General features: G+C 45.3%; 1 protein-coding gene across 3 annotated transcripts in view; it reads left to right on the plus strand.

Moving 5' to 3' along the window:
• LOC138455382 (polycystin-1-like protein 2) overlaps positions 1-16,469 on the plus strand; it is a 900,768-nt gene that overhangs the window by 811,923 nt on the left and 72,376 nt on the right. For all 3 annotated transcript variants that reach the window (XM_069607102.1, XM_069607103.1, XM_069607104.1), the window contains one exon: positions 493-703. In XM_069607102.1, coding sequence (XP_069463203.1) covers positions 493-703 — 211 coding nt within the window. The remainder of the gene's footprint in view (positions 1-492; positions 704-16,469) is intronic.

A 16,469-nucleotide genomic window follows, 5' to 3' on the forward strand; every position in this document is an offset into this window, starting at 1 on the left:
TGGTAGCATGGTCTACCACAACCAATATAAATCGATTGCCTGAAGTTGTGGGAGGGTGTAAGGGAAACTCAGAAAGTACAGTATTGAAGCGTATTTGTGTGTTACTATTATCCTGCTCCCTTCTGAAGAAGGCTTTATAACTGACTAAATAAATTAATAATGTTTTATGCAAGAAACCTCGAGTGTAAGAGTTTATTTGAATACCTGTAACTGTGCATCTTTGTGTGTAACTCCACTACTGCTCACATTTCCCCTCTTGAGATAAGCCTGGCTGCTCAACACACTACCAAAACTGTGTAGTACAAGCTTCTACCAAAGGTTGGGTTGCCTATACCTGTAGTCAGAGTTGTTTGTAGTGTTCGCAGAGGGTACTGCATTCAAACTTTGCCTAACAACAACAAAAGCATTTCTATTACTAAAGCATTGGTTCCTGGTCCTGTCTGACATGTTAACATCATTGTTTTTGATAGCATGTATTCTTTCTTTGTCCAGGTGTATAAGTTTTGATGAAACAGCCACAGCTGATGCAGTCCTTGGCTATCTCATTGCATTCCTTGTGCTCCTTTCGACCGTGAAACTGTGGCACCTGCTCAGGTTGAACCCCAAACTGAACATGATCACTTCAACACTGCAGAGAGCCTGGGGTGACATCTCGGGGTTCATCACTGTCATTCTGATCATGTTCCTTGCCTATTCCATTGCTGTAAGTAGCCATTCTTTAAACGTGTTTGTGTTGGGTATGGGTTACTTTTGTAAATTAAGTAAAAATATCTGTACCTCATTGACATTCAAGTGGTGCCCAATTTTGATCCGGATTCGTTTTTTACAGATAGTTTGTGTTTGAAAAATGCAAAATAGTCGAGGTATCACTCTTACCGTAGCTTTGTATATTTCTAAATTGAAAAATGCATCCAAAATCTCTATATATATATTTGTGAAAGTGTGCTTGTATGTTTGGGGTTGGCTCCAGCCACATAACAGTTGGTGGGCCTAAATGTTGGCCCAAGGTCAGCATACCAGCCTGAGGTGTACTGGCGATAGTGACATTTGCCTAACCCCACCCATTCACCCTCCACAGGGCGGGGTCTGGCCGTGTGTTATCTGTATAGGTGGTTTCAGAAGATTAAGGATTTGTCCAAGGTCGGCATACCAGTCTGAGGTGTATAGGCGATAGTGAAATCTGACAAACCCCACCCATTCGCCCTGCACAGAGCAGGGTCTGGCCCTCTGCTATCACTATAGGCAATTTCGGGAGATTGACGATTGTGCGACTATTCCAAAAATAGGAAGTTAGGACACAAGGTCAGCATACCAGTCTGGAGTGTACTGGTGATAGTGAAATTCGACCGACCCCACCCATTTGCCCTGCTCAGGGTTGGAGCGGGGTCCGGCCCTGTGCTATCAGTATAGGCGATTTCAGGAGATTGCTGATTTTGCGATTTTTGCAAAAATAGGAAGTTATGACACAAAACATACACAAGGCTATAGCAGACCACCACGTTCATAGACAGACAACGTCGGGTGCTACTTCTATATCATTTTTAATAGATTTTTTTGTTTTCTGTTTAGCTTTCATTTTTAGGTTTGCTTCAGCAAGATGCCAATAAAATTGTATATAATTTCCAAAATTGTACATAACTGCCCGAAACCCAAATTGATGCTGTTCCTTTATCCCATAAGCAGTGAAATGTCCTGCAGAATCTACTTGCCCAAATAATGCCCATGTCTCACCAACACAGCCCTATCGGCCGTGCCCTCTCATCTAAAGCTTTCGGCATCCTACTCCACTTTCACTGATCTTCATCCAAAGGTGGATCCTTCCCAACACTAATAAGACAGCCTGCATTTTCTATTGAATCCAATGCTGTATGTTGCTTTCTAACAATGCCTCAAGCTGGAGTGGCAGCCTGACTCAAGACTACTTGTATCTCTGTAAAATGATGCTATCCTGAGAAGCCAACAACGTTCAAAGTTGTCAGCATTCTACCAACACTCCATCAGCCTGTAGACTGCACCTCAACCAAACCTGCACATATCCTACCAACAGTGAACACACTTGGACTCTCTATTTGTGACAAGATTCCCTCCCTAACATTAAGAATTAACCTGTATCCATAATGCTTACTTTCCACAATCACTACTTGAACCTCTATGGTACAAGTCACCCACACCTGTCAATATCTAACCATCAAATCATCACGTTGCAGAGTACATCCTACCCTAAAATGTCTTAATACCATCATTGTCCTAAACTGTAAAGAACAGCTCACTTAAAGCTGTCATGGCGCTCCCACAACGCACTCGCTCACATTTAGAGCAAACCTTATTCAAAGTTGTCTCTTTTCCAACAACATTGCATGAACAAGAGGATTTCCTCACTCATAGTTGTCTGTATTCACTCAACACTGCCCCAAACTCCAAATCTCACTTCACCTGAAGCTGTTGTGATATAATGCAGAGGAACTATTAGCAGTCTCCACCTCTATGTGCAAGACAAACTGGGCCCTACAAATCCCCTGCCCCGAGAACGAGAGACCCAGCCATAGGACAAAGTGCACTGCCTTTATTAACAATTAAAATGACAGGGATTGCAACATGAACAATGCAAAATTCTTCAAGTATTCTCACTCTCCAGGTGCCTGTCGTTCCATTTTGTTGACTAGTGATGTCACAGAAACAAAGTTACACATCAAAAACCTAACAGGGTAGAGGATTGGTTAGTGAGGTGAACTACATATGTAATCTATAAGGGATTAGTATGATCATTGGGAAAGCCATATTTGGTGGCTCCTCCTGAGACCACATCTTTGTGTTGCAAATCCAAAGTTGCAGGTTAGTATAAAGGTGATTGGCCGGTACAACATAGTGTATGCTTAATGTGGAAGGTGATTAGGGTTTGGACGGAAATGGTCTTCTCAGCCTTAGAGCTTTGTACAGTATTAGGCCAGGTGCAACTATTCAAGGTAGTGGGAATGACCCCGAAGGTGCTGCATGTTAACAATACGATCCCATCTCTGATCTCCTAGGCCCTGAGACAGAACGTTCAGCTTTGAACCTGTATAACTATTGTATCCTTCTACCTTCAGTTCGATGAGAACAGCTTTCTCTGTCTGCTTTGAATGAATAGGCTCTGCCTCGTAGATTCAGGTCACGTTTGTAGGGACTGCGAAATGGAGCTCTTTTGCTTGCACTTAAGAGGATTTTCGACTGTGACCCTTGTAGTTGCCCTATCCCGTCTGTTAACTGGAAACTTTCCTTCCCCGCGTGTCCTGTCCTTGGCGAGGCTGTGCACGGTGTCTGCGCTGGAAGCTTTGTCTGCATGCTTCTGCAGGATCAGTCTGTCAGCCTTTGCCTGTATTCTGAAGTTTGTCTTGCTTTTCCCATTCACTCCAATGTACCTATAGATTCCATCTTTATTCGCATGACTGTCCATGTTAGTTGCAATTAATAGTAAGCAAGCTGTTCATATATATTCTTAGGCGTCTTGCAGTTTCCGCATAGCAAAAGGTATATGCGTGTCATTCCTCTATGAGATTCATAAGCATTTGCTTTGTGTCTATCAGCAATAAACTAAAGTGTTTGTGTAGCTTTGTGCAAGGATGCCTGTATGCTTCATGTCTAACATGTCTATGTCATGTCACTTGTGATGTCATCGGCGTGCTTTGAGGTTGCAATCAGTTGATTTGTTTGATTGATGACGGCTGTATCTCTTCAATACTGTCATCCGGGTTTGCCCTGAATGGTTGTCTGAGTGAGTAGCGCTTTTCACACCTGGTACATCAACAATGGTGAGGAACGGCCTAGAAGGAATGTACAGCTCTTGTTTCTCTGTCGCCGGGCTGAGAGTGGGATGGGTGTGATGAGGGCCCCTTTTGGGTCTCCCTTTTCACTGTCTTCAAAGCACCCACCTATTCTCATAAATGCACAGCCAATCTCTCCCAAAGCATTCTGTATCACTCTAAGATTTCAAAATTGTCTCTATTAGTAAAACATTATAAACGTGCAGAATTGGACTACCCAAATCCCTGCACCCTACTCCCGACACCCTGGATGTGTCCCCTTTGTGGAGGCTCCATTGCTTTCCAGGTAGGCTTGCGCTTTCTGCATACCTTCATACGTGTATATATGCATGAAGCCCATGGCCATCTATATACGACCGTTCCCTTGCCTCCGAATTCACCACGCCCATATTTCACAATCACTGCTCAAAATGGCTGGGCTTCCCCGATACACTGCTGTTCACCACTATCATAACACCATCCTACAATCGGCTCTACCCTCACAGAGCCACCTCGACCAAATCATATTGTATCCTAGCAGCAGGCACCACATTTAAAGCTCTGTGTACTCCACCAATACAACCCCCAGACAGCAATCCCCACCATACCTAAATCTGCCTTTATCCCATCAACATTGCCCAAAACCGTTGATCCCAGCTCACTCAAAGTGCTGTGTGCTACTGACACCCCGCCTAAACCGCAGAGGCCTCCTCGCCGAACAAATCCACGTGCCACTCACAGTGCCTCAGCTGGCAAGGCTCGCCCAAAGCTGACCGGATCCTACTGGCACTCCCTCCAGCTCCGAGCTTCAAAGATGTACGTATCCTTCCAATACTGCACCACACGGGTGCACAGCAGAGACAAAATCAGGATCATTTTGTGAATTTTATTTTGCAAAATGCATGTACACTTCGCGCTGCATTTCAGTGGCGTTTTGCTAGAAGAACTGGTTTATAGAAATCCTGCAGATGGGACCCTTATTATGAGACTCTGAGCGCCCACAGGCAGTGTAATCTCCGAGGATAACAGCTCTAGCTCTTGGGCGGAAAATGACACTGTTAGAAAGATAGCTTTCCTTTTTAGGTCTGGCTGTAATGAGCTTTGCACACTGACAGGGAAATCTAATATATGGGATAAAGTAAATTATAAGGATACTGCAAGTCACCAAGGAGATCTGTGACCGACCACAGGAACGACCCCAAGGCCGAGGTCATGGAACTCTGAGGTGACTTGCAATACCCTTTTTCCCCTACGGTAGGCGATATTATTATATTCATTAAGGAGCACTAGCGGTGTCATTTTCTTATTACAAGTCAGTTATGATGTCACAACTATCCAGTAATAGGAAAGGTATTTGCAGGCATGTATTCCGGTCTGGCAGACTGCCATGAAGTATTAGGGTGCATACAAGAGAGGGGCCCTGAGTCAGGCAGCTGCTCGGTGTGGCCTAATCAGTGCGTCCTGCAGAAAGTTCTGTTAGAGCAGGGGGCAGTTTGTAAATACCACTTGAGCTGGTGAATGATTTTGTGGGTGCTACTTTAAGGGGCTCGTGTTATACCTTTGATCCCACCGTGATTCCTGTCACGTGGGTGCTGTGCATGGAACTGTCTACACTGGGCAGGGGTTTGCTGAAGGACATGTTTTGCTTCCATGCTGCACTTTTGTGCCGCATGGGATTCAATAATGAAATAGCGAGATTCCCAACCCCTGATATTCACTTCAGGCTGTATGTGTCATGGGCCGCACCGTGGAATGGTAGCAAATGCCACACAGCAGTGATAGCTGCCAGCTGCCTGATGCAGGGAAGGTAACACGTGCACACGTGGATGACATGTATAAATGGGTCTGAGGTCCTCCAAACTGCCGACATATGTCCTCACAGTGGACACCACTGAGCCAAACGATCCAGTTCAAGTGTGACTTGACTGCAGTTCACTAAACATCCAGCAGATTTCTCCACAGAAAAGTAGGTGCAAGACAGCAGCAAAGAGATCCTCTTCCCTCTTCATAGCTCCTCGGCTCAGCGTCTCACCCTCTGCTCCCCATCCATTTTAACACATGCATCTTTGTTGAAAAACGCAAACTCATTAATTTAACAATGCATTGTTGACATCTATTACGGTATATGAACGCTAACTTGGCCAGTATCCAATGCTATGGAGTTCTAGCCAATCCCAGATAAAATATAGAAAGTGCGGCATTTTGACTTCCTCCCCTGCACCCCTTCTCCCCCACAGGACCAGTGGTCGAAGTGAGTGGGAGCGGTTGGGAGCGGTGCTCCTCTACCTTTTTAAACTAAGTTTTACAGCTCCTATACTTTTATTTTAAAAAGAAACCGTTCCGGAATGGTTTCGTTTTAAAACAAAAGTGTTGGAAGAAGTTGAAACTTGCATTTTCAGTGCGCTGCACTGAACATTCCCTTAAACAACAGGCAAATGTGTTTTGAGGTTTGTATTGTGTGTGGGAGGGGGCAGGGTAATGCGGTTTGTGAGGAGCAGGGCAGGCTAGTAGGGAACATAGTTTCACTACTTCTTTTCTTACACTTCGACCACTGCACAGGACCGTGTGATGGAGCTGGCATGCAGAGAAGGCAACACCTGAAGGCCTGGATTACATGTTAAATTGAGGCTGCAAATCAAGATGCAGCCAATAGCTGTCCTTGCAAAGCATACCCGTGAGCGAATGGGTCCAGTGAAACTGTGACTGGGCGGCAGCTCATCAAACAGCGGCAACACACATCAGAATGAAGGCAGCGGTGAGGCATGGAGGTGACAACGCTGGAAACCGTAGAGGAGGAGCCCAGATAACATGTCAGCGTCCTCCGTCCTCCCCCCTGGATGAGGGGGAGTGTGTCATGCCTGCGCCATGGGTGCATACATTTACAATCAATATGGACTTTATTTTCCATTTGCGAGACTTTGGTGCTTTTCTATTTTTTCCAACAAACTACACTTACCACAATGCACTTGGCTATAACCATCTATTCCTGGCCATTCCTATTCGTCATCTTCGGAACTGCAATCCCCAAAAGCCCTAGGGATCTCCTCTGCTTCCACCAGCTCAGGAACAGAGAGGGAGGTGGCCGATTGTCTGCAGGTGTGCTGATCCAGGCGCAACCAATTAGCCTGCCTCTGTGATGGGCAGGGCGGTATAAAAGCTGCTGCCTGCAGGGGCTCAGTCTCTTGCATTAAGAGTCTTTTCGGCACCTTTTTTGCTTTGAGCTACGGATCTTGTATGCGGTTCCTCCATACTCCGGCTTTGGCTCCAGTGCCCTGCCGGGCTCTCTACATTTCAGCCGATCACGCTCTGCTGCTTTCCAGCCTCCTCCAGTGCCCTTCCGGGCTCTCTGCTTTGCAGCCGATCACGCTCTGCTGCTTTCCAGCCTCCTCCAGTGCCCTGCCGGGCTCTCTGCTTTGCAGCCGATCACGCTCTGCTGCTTTTCAGCCTCTGCCTTTGTCCTTCCGGGCTTCTGCCTTGCAGCCGATCACGTTCAGCTGCTACCTTCCGCCATTGTTCTTCCAGGCTCCTGCCTTGCAGCCGATCACGCTCCGCTGCTTGCTACCTACAATCTTTGTCTGCTGGGTTCTCAGCCTAGCAGCCCTCTACAGTCCTCTGCAGCCTTCTACGGTCAGTGGCCCTGCCCCCCAGGGCTCACTCCTTGCTGCCCGGCCCTTCTGTGCTCCTTGCCGTGCAGCCTGCTTTACTCCGCTGCCCTAAGCCCTTTCCCTCTGGGCTTCCTACCTTACAGCCCTGCTCCTGTGGGCTTGCTCATTGCTTTCCTGCTCCTCTGAGCTCTCAACCTTGTTCCCTACCATCCTCTGCTATCCAATCCTGTTATACAACTTTCCCTTCATTTCCTTCTGCTAGTTTGCTATCGACTTCCTTTTCCTGGATTTGTCAGTTAGTATCTTCTCTTGTACTGTTTGTAGACCCTTTTTGTACAGAGCTTGTCTGTTGGTTTCCGTCAGGCAACCTCTGCCCCTTCCCTGGTCTCGTTTCTACGTTACAGACACCCATAGCTGTTGTTACAAGCCATGAGCAAACAGTGTGGGCCTCTCTTATAGCAAACTGTGCAGAAGGCTAGAGTTTTCCTAAGGTCCATGGAATACTCTTTTCCTATATCTGCATAAACCCCTAGAGGGAATGCATTCTGTTGTACTTTATTCCTTGCTACACTTTACTCTTCGTTCTCATTGCTTTCAGCTGTGTGTCTAATTATCTGTCCACCTTACTTCGGCACAATTACCCAAAACCCTTCCTGGGTGTCCTGTGCCACTCTTTCCAGAGTGCCACCCGTGACAGAGTGGTTGGGCAAAAGCCTACGAAGCCATGTGTTTAGCCCGGGAAGAGCATGAGGGGGCGGGGAGCCTGCCAAACATGATGAGAAGCCCACGAACAGGCAACAAAGGAAGGGGGTGTGCCCTTGAGGGTAAGAGCGGAACAGACCTCTGACAGCACCATCAAACACCAGCCAACAAAAGAATCATTTCTCCATCTACCCTGTTTCCAAAAGAAAAAGGTACGAGTAGCGAATGGAAAGAGCAATAATGTTGGTATTACTATGGACAAATGCCCACTCCCCACTCCCCTTCCTCCTCGTCCCACTTTTCTCTGCCATGCAACTACCTCTTGTTTAACCCTCTTTGGTGAAAAATATAATCATTCTAACAAATCGTGGTTCACAACTGTTAAGTAACATGAACCCAGAAATATCAAGTAGCCAGTGATGTAAAAGGATTGCCAAGCTAAGAGTGACGTTGCAATTTGACATCTCAATTGGGCTTTCGCCTGTAGAGGTCTTTCTGATGCAAAGTTAGCAAGAACGACTGAAGCGTTTCACCTGTTTACTGAAAACAAAAGCAGCCCTGTGGGTTTGGTCACCATGGCGACCTTGGAGACAAGAGAGAGCATAACCGGAACAAGCCAAGCATTGTTCCTCGCACCTTGCCAAAAGAAGGCTGTCCCTGAATGCACACATTCGTGCAGTGGGGGTGGAGTAATGAAAAGAGTAACATGAGTCTGCGTGCAGGGACTCATCATCTGAGGATCACTCATGGTCCTGTCTGGTAGAACGGTCCTCGTGTTGAACCATGTGAGAGTGATTGAGACGGCATGAGCTGTGCTGGCTCGGCAAAGGGCTATTGAGAAAGGTGAAGGAAGACACACAGTGGCGACCATTGAGAATCTTACAGAGCCCCAGGGGTAGATGTGCCCTTTTCCACGTAGTGCACAAGCATGTCTATCGGTGCATTAAACAGCAAATCCCAGAGTATTTTCACTTTCACTGAGAACCATTAGGAAGCTACAGACCTATCCTGGAGAAAAGCAGAGCTGAAATGCTTAAGACCAAGCAATCAAAGCAAAGCCCGACCACTGTGGGCTTGCCTCCGAGCCACACCACCTGGCCCAACATATGCCCAAATACTGAATACTTTACAACTCAACGCTCGTGAGCTGACACAATCAGCAGAAGATGTTACTCAATCATTAGGCAAAACCCAAGTATCATCTCCAAAAAATGGGAAGTGTCCTCAGAACACGGGTATGATATGATAGGTTATTTATAATGGGCTTAATACCCAGAGATTTCTAAGCGCAGACCGGGATCGAACCTGTGGTGCTTGTTTCCAAGGCGAGCACAGTTGGCCCTGAGCTGTCCTACCGATACAATTCAATGAGTAGCATTCAATAGTGATACCGGCAGATGGTAGAGACAGGAGAAGGCCATGCAGAAGGCCATCATAAAGCCAGGGTCTGCAACCATTCCTGTTGCACCTTGAAAAAACGAAAACAGCCAGTGCTGATATTTGGCACAAAATACATAGAGAGGGGACATACAAGGTGGTAGTCATAAAACATCCCAAAATAACCAACTCCAACCACTCAAAACATGAGAGCACACCCACCCACACATTGTGATTAATCTTAGAATCAAACTGTACATCCAAACATCAAAGTGGCTGGTAAAGTCAATTAAATTGTCAAAGGGGGAGAAATACGCATTCTGGACTCTGGCCGAAGACAGTAGACTACTTTATGTATGTAATTTAAAGCACACCTGCTGTGACAAAGTGTCAATGAATGCAGCAGCTGATGCAACATCTCCAAGAGCCTCATATCTCTCTCTCACTCTCTCCCTCTGTAAACAAAACAGGGGTAACCGGATCATCTTGTTGTATCCCTCCACTTTGTTGATGGCCTTTTAGTTCATATTCTTTCTTTCCCTCCACTCCTTCCCTCTAGTCTTCCTCTAGGTATCACTCCTACTCTTTGTCCTCTGAATTCTTCTCCTCCATTCTGATTATATTGCTGTTCTCACTCCTACTGTCTCTCCTGCGCTCCCCCCATCTGATGTTTCGCCTCCTTTCATGTGCCCTGTCTCTACTCTCACTTGCTCACACACACAGACGTACAGCAACATTGGTACCACTTTCTCAATCCCAACACCTTGCCTTTACTTTCTCCAAACACGCCAGTACTGTCCTCCAACTTCTACACCTCACTCAAAACCCTCTAACTGAAGACTGACTCTCCTGGTGTATATAGCCAACCCCTTCCTGTCTGGAAATCTCCCTAAGCTTCCATAGTGCACTCGGGTCAGCGGTCTCCCTAGGCAAGTCTCTGCCTTGTATACCACACACTCCTCTCTCCTCCCCTTGTGGACTGGAACATTCCCTCTGAGGCTTCATAAGCGCCTTTCGCCCTGCCCTCTATTCAGCCTCCATTTTCTTCTAGCCATGCATGCAGTCACAGGGGTCATTTGTTCTCTGCTCCCCTCTTTTATCAAGTCAGTGTCCATCGGGACTTTGGGGAGTGGTCCCTTGTCTCCCCCACTGCTATGCAGTTCCCCTCTGGCTCTAGCTCTGCCACTGATGCCCCACTGTTCACCTGTAGCAAGTCTGGGGACCCTCTGTTGGTTCCCCCGTTCAGCTCCGGGTTAGGTGAGCAAAGAACATTTGATCAGGGCAACCGTTTCTATCTTTCTGGTTTAGGACGGGTTTTGGACATTGTGCCCAGGTGCATTGTGGTGCTTGCAGTCCTTGATGTTGGTGTTGGTAAGGTGTTGCCCCTCAGGGTTCACAAGCCATTGCAGAGGATTGAGGATTGTGGTTTATGCTGATAGCTGTAGTCACTAGGTCTTGTGCGGCATACCAGGCCGCTCTGATTCCTGTTGCACTATCTGAAGGATTAGAGAAAGAGGCCTGGTCAGAACTCAGAACAGAGGCTGACAGGCATCAAGGGAGTGAACGAGGTACTAATGCACATACACGGTTCCACACACACACCTGGGAGCTCGGGATGGGGGTCCCTCTCAACTCCATCACCCCACCTCTGGAATAGGTCTGAATGTGCCATTGTCCAGATAGGCCGCCTACCTCAGATTGAGAGGGTTCCTTGGCCCCCCTGAGAGGGTCCTACCCAATGTCCCTGTCACATCAGACTCACTTTGACAGAGATGACCAGTAAACTAACACTATCTTTAACAGTTACTATGCGTTGGGTGGTGCATACTGTGCGATTGACCATGCCCGAAACATGAATTGCTAGCCCAAACAACTGATTGAAGTATATCGCACATCTGTCATTGGTCTGACTTCACAGCGATGTCTCCTTCTCAGGGAGCGCTGTGCAGCTCAGGTTTACTCTACAGGGGGCTGCATGTCTCACATGACTGTCTCCACATAAGGTTAAGACATGCTTGGTGCTTATATAGCAAGTAATGCCACATGACAGTGCTGTGGGTGAAGAGCATGGAGGGAGTTTCTAAGGCTGCACGCCAACAATGTAAGCATCTATGCACCAAACGGTGGGCACATGCGTGCTCCTCAGCCCTGAATGTCCATTCACTGCCAGGTTTATAGGAGGGATAAGTGGGTGACCCTGAAGACACTTCCACAATACAGCCCTCAGGCCATTTACTGATTTCACACCTACAGGTATTCCTGGGACATTGTGACGTCTGAGCCTCTTTTAGGCAGTTTGTGTGCTCCACTAGGAACAATCTGCATATATACCACCACTTTCCAACCTCTTTGATGATATTCCGATTCCTAGCTAGGACAACAAGTGGCGGCAGCTTAAACCCAGATAACTGTAGGAAAACACTGGATAACTTGCTCTTTGTAAAGTACTGCACTGTACCAACAGAACTGTGCGAGGGTAAGTGAGGAAGAGGGAAGGAAAAGTAAATTGAGGTGGTCCAAGATCCATGTGCCAAACTAAAATAGCCACTGGTGGAACATAGGCGAATCCCTGGGAGTGGTCCGATACATTCACATGAATCAAAGAGAGGTACATATTTTGTGTGTGACGGGATTTCTAAGTATGCTGGAAATTGATCTTTATGCCAAAGTGAAGATACGTGGATTGAAATTCAAATGACTTTGATCCAACATGGACTCATGGAGAAGTCATTTTTTGGGGGGAAGTGAGCTATGGTGATTTGGGAAGCGGGTACATTTGGAACTCCTTCACAAACCCTTTAAAAGCACCGGTGGGATTGCATTAAAACCAGAGAAAGCACAATGAATTTACTTCAACACAGACTCCCAAGCTAGGTATTTTGCCAACAGCAAAAGAAATGGGGGTTTGGGCAGTAGATACTGTGGGGAAGAATGGGAAATAAATGAAATAGATCAAGGGAAATTAGCTGTAATAGACAATAACCATGATAATAAATACATCTAACCACACCCCCAATGATGTCAGAGCCCAGAGCTCCCTCAAATTTCTCTTTTAGCTGACTCAATAGAAAACCCCTCACTCTGTTGGCTTTGCCACTGATTGTTCTCTCCATGGACCTCTCTGGGCATGCACACCATAATGGACTAAAAAGTGTTGCTCAGCAAAAAAGGTTGCCAAGGTCACATGTTAGATATAGGATGCTGTTTCCTTGGCTTCTAACACAACAAATAAATCTGCCTGTTTATCATTGCAGGACATTCATGTGTGAACTTGCTTTCTCTGGCAATACATTTGGAAACCGAATCAGGTTATAAACTATCAGAACACAAAATAATCAGTTTCAATATAGACTCCTGATTCTATGGGAACTTTGTACATTTTCGATTATACCATTGGTAAAGTTCTACGTCGCAAAAATAACCCCTTTGATACTATATGGCCTGGAGGCCAATCCAATATTCTGGGAGATAGATTGGCAAAAAGTAGAAGGTCAGATAAGGAAAAGATCATTAGGCCTGCCAAACTGTCTGCCCATGTCGGCCCTAAGGTTCGAACTCGGGTTGAAATCCCTGGAGCAACAAGTAGACTGGAAATTGCTTTCACTTTATAGGCTGATAAAAGAACCACAAGAAAACTTGCAATATGAGGATATAAAACTCCAGATACAAATGAAGAAGTCAAAGATACTTAAACATCTAGAAACGAAAGTTCTTCGAATTTTGTTGGCAGCGGACATATCAATAGAAGTCTTGATGGCTAATCCTCTGAAAGCAAAAAAAATAAACAGAAACACTGGATTGGATTAGAACAGGGACAAAAACGAGATGCATAAGACCTACAAACAGCTTGGAAAAAAAGTTGGGACAATTGCCAAAATACTTACAAAAACACCCAAATGGGGAGTCACGAAATAGATTTCTCAGGGCACATCTAAATCTAATCCATACAGGGGAAATTTTAAGCATCCGGGGACTACAACATAAAGCTGTTACCTTGTGTGACACTTGTTCAGAACCATCCAAACAAAGCCTAAGTCACTTGCTTCGAGAATGCGAAGGGACCTGGGATGTAAGAGTAAGCCATTCCTCTAAATTTGTGGACAAAGTAGAATGGCTGACTTCAGAACATTTTTGGAACTTGCTGATTTCGGGACATAGTACTGCTATAACTATAGTAGTCGGCCAGGCCCTAGCAAAAATTGGACTGTTCCAACAGGAGACTGACACAATGCAGACATAAACCGGAGGAGGAAGTAAAAGAGTTGCAGGGGTTTTGAGGTCTGATAATTATCTATGTCTTCATTTATTCGATAGGATTTAATTAACAGAATAGTGATAGCCAAGAGGTGGCTACTGTAGTCATCAAGGCGCGGTTTGGCTGACTAGTTACTCTCTTTTTTCTTGTTGTTGTGTTTTTTGTTTCCTTCGTTTTTCTTTTCTTGTTTTTCTTCTTCCTTATTTTCTTTTGTAATCTATCCCCTGTACTCCTTTTCTCTGTGCGGTAATTGTCTGCTTACAATTTATTCTTGTATGTTATTTTAACCAATTTAGCCTTTTTTTTTTATGAAATTAAATGAAAATATTATTTTATTTGATAATAAGTTTTGAAATGTTGAATGATTGTTTTTGTAAAGGTCATAGGTGACCCAAACTAATAAAAACATAAAATAAAAAAAATATAGACTCCTGATTGAGGCACTGTCAAAATCAGGAGAGGTGTTAGGTTACTTTATATGCATTTGTGAAGGACTTATCTACCACTTGTATGACATTGAAGTGCCGAGGCACAGTCTGGACCGACATGTGGAGGGGACAGTCAAAGCACCCTCTAGACAGACCCCAAACCCTAGCAAGGGAAAATAAATGCTTGGCTCAAACCCAAGTCAATTTCATTAGCACAAAACAATGTTGCAAACCTTCGGCTCTTTGACTCTGGTATCAGAGAAGGTATTTTCAAAACCCAACGAGATACTGCTCGACTTCTGGCTTCCCGCGCTTGCTATGTTGCAAGTTTATGGATCTCCTGTGTATGATACAAAATGATCAATCCTTTGTCTCCCAGTAGGGCATTCCCAGCATCAAATGGAGGTGGCGAGAGTGACAAGAATGAGGGAGTAACAAGAGGAGGTGGTGGTGGAAGATAAAAGTAGGAGGTGGTAACATCAGGAGGAGGTTTTAGCAGAAGGAGGTGGCGATAGATATAAACATGAGGGGATAAGATCAGGAGGAGGGGTTACACATAGAAGGTGGAAGCTGCAGGGTGAGGTGATGACCCATATAAAGAGGAGGTGGCAACATCAGGAAGAGGAGGTGAGGGCAATACGCAATAAGGAGGAAATGAACACAACAGGAGGAAGTGGTGATGATAATGAGGTCATGGTTACATTAGGAGGCGGGCGTACAGCACCATGCAGGAGGAGGTGGTTATAGCAGTCAGAGGTTTTCATACTAATGAGGTGGAGCAGTGGACATCCCAGGATAAAAAGAGTTGGAATGTTCTGATGGGCAAGTCGGCCCTAGGGAAGTCCAGGAGGTGGGAGAATGCAGGTGATGCAGGCAAAGAGGATTAGGCAGGAAGATGGAAGTAAGGAGTATCACGACCAGAGAAACCGTTTCACTGGAAGAGGCACATGCAGGGCAGGAGGGAAGGCCTGGCTCCAGCTGCTACTCCTATAGACATTCAGGATATATCTACAGGTGATGGACAAGTGAGGCTTGCTGCAAGAACGCCCAAGGGAAGCGACCAAGCATGGAACTTCCAGTTACCATTGTGAATTTGCCATGGTTGTGGTTCCGACTCTTTGGCAGCAGGTAGTGTTAGTGTATGGGACCCTGGAAAGTTCGTGCAAGTTAGGTTTTTTTATGGTCTGTCACGCCTGGAGGAGACAGGGTGAGAGACATTGCGTGGTTTTTGGACGAGACCTTCTTTTAGTAAGATTTGCAGAATAATACCTTATGAACCACATTTTATGGCACCAGTCTTTTGCATGTTCTATCTGGCCTTCATGACCGAGTACACAAAATACTTAAATAATAATATCAAACTTCCCAAGAAAAGCAGCAGTAAAATATGCTATGGCTATAGAAATATTCCTTGAGATCAGCACATTACAAAATAGTCTATCCCGAAACAAGCAGCAACAAACAATAAACGATATGCTGCTGGTGACCACCTTGTTAAAACCCCTTAAAGACATACTAAACGGTTGAATGCTTAGAATAAAACTCAATTGTGTCTTAAAATTGGCAATCGAGTCTGCGGCTACAGAAGCACTATCTTGTAAAAAAAAAAGTAGGACAATAGGAACACTGTTTACAAAAGATACTTGTATATGGTGACCAGATTAAAAAGTAAAAACCAGGGACACGGCAACTAACATAAAAGTAGGACTAACTCTTGAAAGTGGTTGTCAAGGCACTACACTTCAGTGGTTGGAGGAGAAGGGGGTTTAAGTGTTACTGTTCAAATAAACACATATTATAATTCATTTATCACAAACTAACACTATCTTAAATTGTAAAATGCAGCATTTCTTCTGTGTGACATTGTGCATTCAAGCCTGTCAGCTATGAAGACCGACTACCAAAAACCGGGAGCACTGCAGTTTCCAATGGGAACATAATCTTGAGAAAACGGGACAGAGCGGCAAAAACCAGGACGTCTCGTCACCCTATCCTTTTGGGGAACCATTACTCCAATCTGTGTTAGGAATGACAATGATCTCTCCAGGAAGCAAGCCGGCTCCTCACCCGCAACATCCTGTGTAGTAAAGAAACACACACATTGTTACAAAATAATTTGCATATACTAAGGATCAACCCGGACCTGACCAACTGTGAAACAACAAAACCAACTGTTACTTTTACCAACAAAACTGACTAAAAAAACAAACAAAGCTGTGCAATCACTTATGCCTCGGTTTTCTAGAAACACAGACACCACGATCCAACACCATATTACGACCATTGCAAATAGCACATTTAGGCATGTGAGTTTCAGGGCGTG

The sequence above is a fragment of the Ambystoma mexicanum genome, chromosome 1p (assembly GCF_040938575.1).
Source record: "Ambystoma mexicanum isolate Mex_15411 chromosome 1p, UKY_AmexF1_1, whole genome shotgun sequence".
Classification (NCBI taxonomy): Eukaryota; Metazoa; Chordata; class Amphibia; order Caudata; family Ambystomatidae; genus Ambystoma; species Ambystoma mexicanum.